A 10715-nucleotide genomic window follows, 5' to 3' on the forward strand; every position below is an offset into this window, starting at 1 on the left:
AATTTGAACTCAGAATGTAATGGCAGACGAAATACCACTAAGCATTTCGCCCAGCGTGCTAACGTTTCTGCCAGCTTGCTGCTGCCTTTCAGTTTCTGTCTACCAAATCCACTCGCAAGGTATCATTCAAAGTGCCACACAGTAGGACTGAACCCAGAACAGTGTGGTTTGGTAGCAAACTTACCACACAGCCATGCTTTTGCCTATGTATGGCAAGGCCACAGCATGGCCACAGCCTTAAGGCTGAAATGTATAAAAGAATATATAGTCATCATTTAACATCCATTTTCCATTCTGGCATGGGTTGGATTGCTGGCACACGTGTGTATGTGTATATATATATATATATATATATATATATATATATATATATATATATATATATATACACATGTATGCTTGTGTATATGTATTTATGTATTTCACATTAGCATTTATCACAACCCCTATCAATTTCTAATTAATTGTTGACCTTTTCTTCCACAATAAGTACCTCAGACAAATTAATATTTGACCTTGGAAAGTTCATTTGTGTCAGTTCATCTTATATATGTATGTGTGTTTATATATAAACAATTAAAGTACATTTTCATAGTTTATGGAACATTAAAAAAAATTTAAGGTAATTGTGTTTATATATATATATGCTCCTAAATATATTGTATACTTAAGATTAATATATGTGTGTATTATATTGTGTTTATACCTAAGATTAATATGTGTGTGTGTGTGTATATTATATTGTATTTATATCTAAGATTAAAGTGTGTGTGTGTTGTTTTTGTTGAGTGTGTGATATAAAACCTAAAAGTGCTAAATACTGCAAAATCCTGGTGTTAAATAGACTCTCGTGGTATTCATTCTAACACTCTGCAGATCCTCTGGCTTCAGCTTTGTCAAGGTCAACTTTGCTATTCATCCTTGCAAGTTCAGTCCAGTTTTGAGGTTGATTGTCCCCCTATTTCTCTCTCTTTCTCTCTCTCTCTCTATCTATCTATCTATCTATCTATCTATCCATTTATCTCTCTAACTCTATCTCCCTCTCTCTCTCCCCCCCTCTCTCTCTCTATAAGGAATGGGTTCTGCTTGGTTTTTAAATATTCAAAGCATAACAGTGTCACTACACCTCCAACAGGAATATGTATAAATATATACAAATTGCAAGAATATATATAAATATATATGCATGATACACACACGTGGTTATATTTGTATATGTGTTACACATGTGCGAAGGTGTGTGGTCTGGTGCTTAGTGTCACACTCACAATTATGAGATCCTGAGTTCAATCCCTGGCCTGGTTGGTGTGTTGTATTCTTGAGCAAAACTCATTTCATGTTGCTCTGCAGGTGGGAGAGTGGTAGAATTATTAGCATGTTGGCAGAAATGCTTTACAGCATATCTTCCAGCTCTCTACATTCTGAGTTCAAATCCCACCCGAAAGCCACTCCAGTATTCACCCCAAGTTTAGTCACGGTAGCTGAAGTGCCAGTAATCTTTTTAAAAGCAATAGGGGAAGATATAGGCCTTTCCTTGATCATATAGAGAGTGCTGGGGAAGGTTCACCTGGACAGGGCCTGCCCAAGGGCAGACCCCTATTTGACAAGATTACATAATGTATATCATCATCATCATCATTTAATGTCCATTGTCAATGCTGACATCAGTTGGACAGTTTGACTGGGCTGGCACGTTGGAAGGCTGCGCCTGGCTCCAGTCTGATTTGGCATGGTTTTCTATGGCTGGATGCCCTTCCTAATGCCAACCAATCCGAGAGTGTAATGGGTGCTTTCACATGTTACTGGCTCAGGTGCCATTTGCATAAGCATTACATATGTATATATATATATATATATATATATATATATATAGTGTATCTACAGATGATGTATACATCTCTGTGTATGTATATGTGAAGAACATACTCATTAATTACCACATAAAAAACGAAATGTCAGTACCAAATACACTATCTTTAGTATGTGTTAGTGCATCTTAATTTATATATAGAACTAGAGTGGGAGGGAACAGCATCAATTTATTTTTCATTTTTATACTTTTATTTTAATTTTTTATCTATTTTATTCGTACTTATTGTTGGAAAGGTCATCTCACTCTGAACTTAATTATTTATGCTTCACTACTTAAAATGTTACCTCAATTATGAAGCAATCAAACGTGACCCACGTTATAGAGCATTTGAAGTATTGCCAAATTTGGATGGGAAGATAGCTTTATACAACATTGTCATATAAGTTTAGATTTTGAAACTACTCTTGACAAATAGAAATTAAGAATTCTTGCCCCCACTTTCTTTCTTTTTTTTCTTTTTTTCTTTATGGCCAGGCTATATCTTGAAAGAAATCTTCAATATCATTTACTTGTTTCAGTCATTTGACTGCGGCCATGCTGGAGCATTGCCTTAAAGGCTTTTTATTTGGAGAAATCGACCCCAGGACATATTCTTTGTAAGCCTAGTATTTATTCTATCAGTCTCTTTGGCTGAACAGCTAATTACAGTGACGTATGCTCACCAAAATCAGCTATCATGTGATGGTGGTGGGACAAAGCACACTCACATATATATATGTGTGTTGTGTGTGTGTGTATATATATATATATATGATGAGCTTCTTTCAGTTTCTGCATACCAAATCCACTCACAAGGCTTTGGTTGGCCCAAAGCTATAGCAGAAGACACTTGCCCAAGGTACCACGCAGTGGGAATGAACCCAGAACCATGTGATTGGGAAACAAGCTTCTTACCACACAGCCACGCTTGCGCCTTATATAGACATACATTACATGCATATGTATGTGTGTGTGTCTCCATCCTAATATATATATTCAGATATGCTTTAAAATTTTGGCACGAGGCCAGCAATTTCAAGGAATGGGTAAGTTGATTGCATCAACCCCAGTATTCAACTGGTGCTTATTTTGCCAATCCTGAAAGGATGAAAGGCAAAGTCAACCTCAATAGAACTCAGAATGCAAAGACGGATGAGATGCTGCCAAGCATTTTGCTCGACATGCTAATGGTTCAACCAGCTCACCATCTTAGAGTTGTAAAATATGGGGGTGGGGAGGTGTCTTTTGTCATTGTATTTGCTGAGAAAACAAAAAGATGGGTGCTCATGAAACAATCGTTTGCAGTATTTGTTCTGCATGCAGATATAGACACTTCATTGTCACTCTTGATATCAGCAACACTGTGAACCAGTGATTGGTTCTTTGGAAATCTCCAGTCAGCAAAACTATTGTTCAATGAATCACAGTATAAAATTTCTATAAAAACATAAATAAATGGTACAGCTGTTAAAACTGAGAGACAGAATGGCCAGGCATTGGTGCAGTAAATCAACAGAATATTGGGCCGAAGAACCATTGGTTAACAGATGCTATTAATTCTGGTGGGTTGCAGAATAAATAGTCATTGAATAGCAAAGAAGTTTATTGTATAATGTTATATAGAATTAATGTAAATTATATTCTCAGAAATACTAGTTTGGACAGAAATGTCTGTATTTGATGTACTATGGACGCTGTGTGAATGTATGTGTATGTGTGTGTATATATTGTATATGTGCACATGTTTGGGTATACTGTCTCGTGTGTATGCGTCTTCATGTATTGTTTCTATGAATGTATGTAGATTAGTTTGTATTTACTGCATATTGGACAGGGAAATGAATAATATTTATTGAGTGCTAAGACTAGTTCTGTTGAGAGACAATAGATCCGTGAAGGAACAAGAAGTTAAAGAATTCTAGCTGCTGTGATTGATTCTTAGATATTCAGAAGTAGAAATCACTGGGTAACAAATAATAAAATATGGTACTACAAACATCACCAATCGAGATTGCAAGTATTGATAAAACCATTTCAGTGTTTTGAAAGACTTGTATCAGATTTATTGTATTTCACCCAACATTATTTTGTTCAGATTATTAGATAATCTTCCAAAATTTTCTAACAAATTCAATCAAATAGTCTATGGATGGAAAAATTTTAGATGAGATTTTGTTTTTTTTTAAATCTATTTGAGGTTTATTTGTTTTTAACCAATTTTTTAAAAAAACATGGAAAATACTGTAATTTTTTTCACAATTTTCTATAATTTATGATTCACTATTATAATGTTTTTGTGTTTTTTTTTAATGAATATCTTAAAATTTAATAAATCTATGTAACATGTTGTATATATTGTTAATTTTATTTTATTTTTTTGTTTTAGGGAACAGCCACTGTTCAGCTGTAGGGCCCATGTTTTTCACATGGGAGATCAGGAGAGTAAAAAGCACTGGATTCAAATTAGTAAAACGGCTGCAGTAGTTCACTTTTATTATGACAATGCTCGTGCCACGTACCGAATTATAAGTGTCGAAGACTCGAAAGTAAGTTCTTTTGGACCTTTTAATATATCATCTTTCATAATATTGTAAAATTGTCATCAACATTCTCAGTCCTTGACCTTGTGATGTTGTAGGATACTTTGCTTGTTCTGGATAAACTCTACAGGCATGTCTGCGTTAAAGAACCTGGCCAAGTTGTATGCAGGGGGATGAAACCTTCTGGTACTCTATCATTCAGTGTCTGTGCAGGGCAGACTCAATTACCAGCTGCGTCTGCTGTCAAGTCCAACCCTGCACCTTTGACCGGTAACCATACTAAAGAAAGTTGAGTGGACATTGTTGAAGGTTTGAGGACAAAGTTTTTCATCTTGGGTCAAACTTTCAGCAACTTCAAGTACCACTTCATGATGAAGGTAGAGTGGGAGTACTGACTTCAAGTAAATTTTATGAAATCGGGTGAGAATGGCATGACTGGCATGACTATATGAGCCTATTCTTGTTATGTATTGAGAACTGGGAGAAATCATTTGTGTGTGTCAGAGTAACCTATGATAGTTATGTGTAGGGTACCCCAAATCATCTTATATGGTTCCTCTTAATGTTAAAGATACATTCTCGTTATATTGTTCTTCTATGTTTTATTGCTATTTATTATTTATTTGTCTTTATTGTTATTGTTGATTTCCCTCTTTTGTCCTGTGTACCCCCCACCTCCACTGTTTCTTGTTTGTTTTTATATTTCACTTTTGTATTGTCCCCACTGACTTTACCATTAATCCTTTCACTGCAAAATTAAGTTTCATGTTATTCCAGTGATGATGTTAAATATTTGCCAATCAAATGGAATTGGTCTTTCCTACAAGTCGTGTTGCCTCAATAAACCTGACATAATCTCAATAGAAAAATAGCTTCAAACATGACATCTCTCAACAAAGGATCGATTGGTATATAAAACGGCTTTCTGCAGTTAAAGATAATGAAATTTTGAGTGGATCTATTTGATTTCCATTGTCAGAGGGTTAATCCTTTCAAAAGTTGTTGCTGTTGTTCTTTAACTCTATATTATCCTTGATTTCATAGACCTATCATCAAAGACATTTCCAGCCATGACATTCCATCTATATCTCAACATCACATATCTCAGATAAACAGTTAGGTGCAATGTAGTACTAGAATAGGAGAAACTAGGCCTAGTCTGGTGATTCTAAAAACAGTTGATGGGTGGTTACCTCCCCTGTCAGTGTACCTATATAATATATTATATATATATATATTATATATATATATATATATATATATTATATGATATATATGATTGATTCTGTTTCTCACGAGCTGTGGCCATGTGCGGGGCCACATATATATATATATTGTGCTCTTTTTACAGCATTGAGTTTTTTTAACTCTTATTTCTAGCAATGTAGATGCTTCAGCACCCTTAGTTACACTTAGTGATGAGTACATTTTTTCAAATATCTAAGATCACATTATTTCACATTTGTCCTTAAGATGATAGTTGATTTCAAGAAGATAGGGCTGCTATAAAATCCAGTAAGAAACTAGTTTCATCCAATATTATGGTTTTGTGCCTAGGTTCACCATCTTAATGAACTCATTGTATTTATTACCAAGCTCATCTATGATTGTCTCAAATGTATGCTATTAACATATTGTTGTATATGTATGTATGTATATGTGTGTATATCGCCAATAAACATTGATAGACCAGCAATCAAAGGCATTTTAACAATTGACGATCCCCTCTTTTCAGACATACCTTAACTTCTTAGCCTGCCTTACCCAGTATTTGCTTCCTGTTTAGAACTAGGTGTGATTTCAGAGAGTTTTAACTGCTATTTCTGGTAGGTTGAGTGACTATGCAGCAAAGCCTCCCTCATTAGCTTGTACTTTGTGTAAGTATAGTTGTGTAGTGCATGATTTCTTTTTGTGTGTGTTAGTAGTCATTATTATGATTAGGGCATAGATTGTTTCAATTCTTTGACCATCAGAAAAATGCCTTACAGTATTTCTATCCTCTCTTTACATTTGAGTTCAGTTCCTGCCAAGGTCAACTCTGCCTTCCGTTCTTCCTTAGTTGATAAAATAAAGTACCATTCAAGTACTGCGGTTGATGATATCAAGTCAATCCTTCTCTCTGTTACTTTTTGTGCCTGATTCAGAAATAGTTATCATTATTAGGGCATGGATTAGCCCATTAAGTCCCAATGTCCTACAAATAGGACACTAAAATGAGAACATTAAATAAGCTATATCACATTGTCTCAGTGTCCTATTTGTAGGACACAGAGTATTTCCATTTCTACTTGAAGTAAAGGAATTTTAATAATTGATTTTTTTTGCTTTTAACCTATTTTCAATCATTTGTAAAAATTTAAAAGTAATATTCAGAAATTTAAGTACTCTGGGGCTTAATGGGTTAAGGTGGCAAGCTGGCAGGATCATTACCATTCTGGGAAAATGCTTGGCAGCATTTCAACTGTCTTTATGTTCTGACTTCCAATTCCAAAGTCAACTTTGCCTTTTGCCCTTTTAGGGCCAATAAAATAGGTACCAGTTGAGCATTTGGGGCCAATATAATCGACTAGTCTCAGCCCTAAAAAATTTCAAGCCTTGTGCCTAAAGTTGAAAGGATTATCATCGCATTGTTTGGCAGGACATAATCAAGATTTGAAGAAGATATCTTGCAACTCTATGTTTAAGCTCACATCCTGCTGAGGCCAACTTTACCTTTCATCTTCCTGAGGTCAATATAATAAAGTACCTGTCAGTTACCTGGAGTCAATTTAAATGGTTCTTCCTACCAACTTCAAAATTTCAGGTCTTGTAACTGTTGCAAATTATTATCCTTCTCATGACATGCTTGTTTTAGATGTATTTATTTTCAAGATATGAATGGATAGACTCCTTAGAGCAATGGACAAAATGCATTGTCTTTTCATTTTCGGAGTTCAAATCCTACCAATGCACACACACACACACACACACACACATGAGTGTGTGGATGAAAAGTTTACTTTGAAATCATGTGGTTCTGGGATAAATTTTCCAGTCAGTTTTAGTCTGATCAATATCTTGTAAGTGAAATTTGGGAGATGGAAATTATTCAATAGCCAATAATCGTGTGTGTGGTGTGTGTTTATGGTTTATGTTGTGTCTCTTTGTGTCGTACAACTTAGTGCTTCAACAAATGGAAATCAATAAAATTAAAATAAGCACAAGACTAAAAACTGGGGTTAATGTGATCAACTAAAACCCTTGGGGGATGTGCTACAACATGGCTGTAGTCTAATGACCAAAAACTGGTAAAATAACATAAAATATATGCCTGTTTGTGTCAGTGACCTTTTCTAGACATTCTGCACTAATTGTCAATAAATGTCACTGCTGTACAGTCTCACTTGTTTGCAATCATCCATGGAAAAACATCAGGATTAGGGGAAAATATCACCTTCCTCGGAAACAGATGAGAGTTGGAAAATTGCTTGACCATGCAAGCATGGAAAAGTAGACGTTATGATGATGTTGATGTTGTAAATAAACAGGATGATTAAGAAGTACCATTAGTATTTAAATGATGTATAAAACTTATTTTAAAAATTTTGTTAGAATTTTATTTGTATATATGTTTATGATATTTTGCTGTGAATATGTTTTGGTATATATATATATATCATCATCATCGTTTAGCATCCGCTTTCCATGCTAGCATGTGTTGGATGGTTCTACTGGGGTCTGGGAAGCCAGACGGCTGCACCAGGCCCAGTCTGATCTGGCAATGTTTCTACGGCTGGATGCCCTACCTAACGCCAACCACTCCATGAGTGTAGTGGGTAATTTTTACGTGCCACCGACACAGATGCCAGACGAGGCTGGCAAACGGCCACGAATCAGATGGTGCTTTTTACGTGCCACCGGCATGGAGGCCAGGCGAGGCTGGCAACGGCCACGTTCGGATGGTGCTTTTTACGTGCTGCCTGAAATTTTGGTGGGTGGTGGGTGGACTAGTTGATTTCATTGGCTAGTAGTTATTTTGATCGACCCTGAAAAGATAAAATGCAAAGTTGACCTAGGTGGAATTTGAACTCAAAACATAAAGCTGATAGAAATGTCACTAATCATTTTTTCTGGTATTCCAACAACTCTACTGACTCACTACCCTAATGGTAATAATAATGATAATAATAATCTTTTCTTCTTTAGGCACAAGGCCTGAAATTTGGTGGGAGGGCTTAAGTCGATTACAATGACCCCAGTGTTCCCTTGGTGCTATGCTTATCGAAAGGATGAAAGGCAAAGTTGATCTTGGCAGAATTTGAACTCAAAATGTAGTGACAGGCGAAATACTGCTAAGCATTCTGGCCAGCGTGCTAACAATTCTGCCAGCTCACTGCCTTAATAATAATAATAATAATAATAATAATCCTTTCTAATATAGGCACAAGGCCTGAAATTTGGGGCGAGGGGACTAGTCGATTATATTGACCCCAGTGTTTCACTGGTACTTAATTTATCAATCTTGAAAGGATGAAAGGCAAAGTTGACTTCAACAGAATTTGAACACAGAACATAGTGACAGGCAAAATACCGCTAAGCATTCTGTCCAGCGTGCTGACAATTCTGCCAGCTCGCCACTTTAATAATAATATAATAATAATAATAAGAGCACTCGGAGAGTACAAACCGCCACCAAAGTATCACCAGCATCCTCTCAATGATTAGCCGGAGATGATTTTTAAATTGAGAATATCTGAAATAAACTTGACTGCTCTCACAAACGAGAATACTAATAATGAACCTGACCGCTCTCAAAAATTAAGTGAAAAAACCATAAAAATAATCCAGAATCCTTGTCTGCTACTAGATTGATCCCAAAATCTAATCAGTTCGTGTCAGTCATCCCTGAAAGTTTCATTAGAATCCATCCAGCGGTTCTTGAGATATCTTGTCCATGGACAAACAAGCAAGTAAACAAATGCAACTGAAAATAATATCTCTGCCTGAACAAAGGCAGAGGTAATAATGAGATTATTGTGTACAATGCTCAAGTGCACTACAACTCATTGGGAAAGGTTAAGAGAGAGATTAGAAAGCAGATATATAGGTAAAGCAAAGAGAGACAGCAATGAAAGCCAGTAGTACATGCACAGTGTAAAGAATGAAACTCGAAAAAGACAGAAAAAGGGGGGGGGACATCAACAAAGCCCATTTTTCCATGCTTCAGACGGAATTTGTTGAAGTTGGTTTTGTATGGCTAGATGCCCTTCCTGTTGCCAATCCTCATCTGTTTCCAAGCAAATTATCTCTCTCCATGACCAGACTTGTTTTCACAGAAGACTGGAAATGGAAGACACTGCTTGCATGACGGTGACACTTGTTTACAGCTAACACATGATGTCAAGGCAAAGAGACAGTAACACACACCACACTCATAACAGGCTTCTGCACACTTTCTTATTTCTTTATTGTCCACAAGGGGCTACACACAGACGGGACAGACAAACGGATGAAGTCAATTATATTGACCCCAGTGCGTAACTGGTACTTATTTAATCGACCCTGAAAGGCAAAGTCGACCTCAGCGGAATTTGAATTCAGAACGTAGCGGCAGACAAAATACCTATTTCTTTACTACCCACAAGGGGCTAAAAACAGAGAGGGCAAACAAGGACAGACAAACAGATTAAGTCGATTATATCGACCCCCAGTGCATAACTGGTACTTATTTAAGCGATTCCGAAAGGATGAAAGCAAAGTCAACCTTGGCAGAATTTGAACTCAGACCATAGCGGCAGATGAAATACTGCTAAGCATTTCACCTGGTGTGCTAATGTTTCTGCCAGCTCGCCACCTTTGTACGTTCGAGGTGTCGATGTTCACTGAGTCCTGCAATTCGCATCAGTTCACATGGATAGCCATGCTCTTCATCGACGAATGAGCCCCGTCCACACACTTTCTATCTTACCAAATCCACTCACATGGTAAAATATGATCTCCAAAAGACCGATAAGTAAGACAACACAGCTAATTTCATGATTTCGTTCACTAAGCTATACTACTTTATGGTGTGTATCTTAACATTTACTGTACGTATTTTAATATGATTTTATATGCTTTTATTCTTATTTATTGTACAGTAACATGATTTTATGTGCTTTTAATGGTTTTCTAGTGATTTTTATGATTCCAATATTTGTGGCAGACAAACATAAAGTCAAGTAAAATGACTTAACCTGATTTTTATTTTTCCATATCTTATTTTTGAAAACTGACATAGAATTGAGAACGACTTAAATCGAAATGACTTAATCCAAGGTATACCTGTATTTTAAAACAAGGAG

At 36.2% G+C, this 10715-nt stretch overlaps 1 protein-coding gene across 3 annotated transcripts in view; it reads left to right on the forward strand.

Moving 5' to 3' along the window:
• LOC115220541 (homer protein homolog 2) overlaps window positions 1–10715 on the forward strand; it is a 207674-nt gene that overhangs the window by 152524 nt on the left and 44435 nt on the right. For all 3 annotated transcript variants that reach the window (XM_029790686.2, XM_036509843.1, XM_029790687.2), the window contains exon 2: window positions 4239–4398. In XM_029790686.2, coding sequence (XP_029646546.1) covers window positions 4239–4398 — 160 coding nt within the window. The remainder of the gene's footprint in view (window positions 1–4238; window positions 4399–10715) is intronic.

Source organism: Octopus sinensis, linkage group LG16 (genome assembly GCF_006345805.1).
Source record: "Octopus sinensis linkage group LG16, ASM634580v1, whole genome shotgun sequence".
NCBI lineage: Eukaryota > Metazoa > Mollusca > Cephalopoda > Octopoda > Octopodidae > Octopus > Octopus sinensis.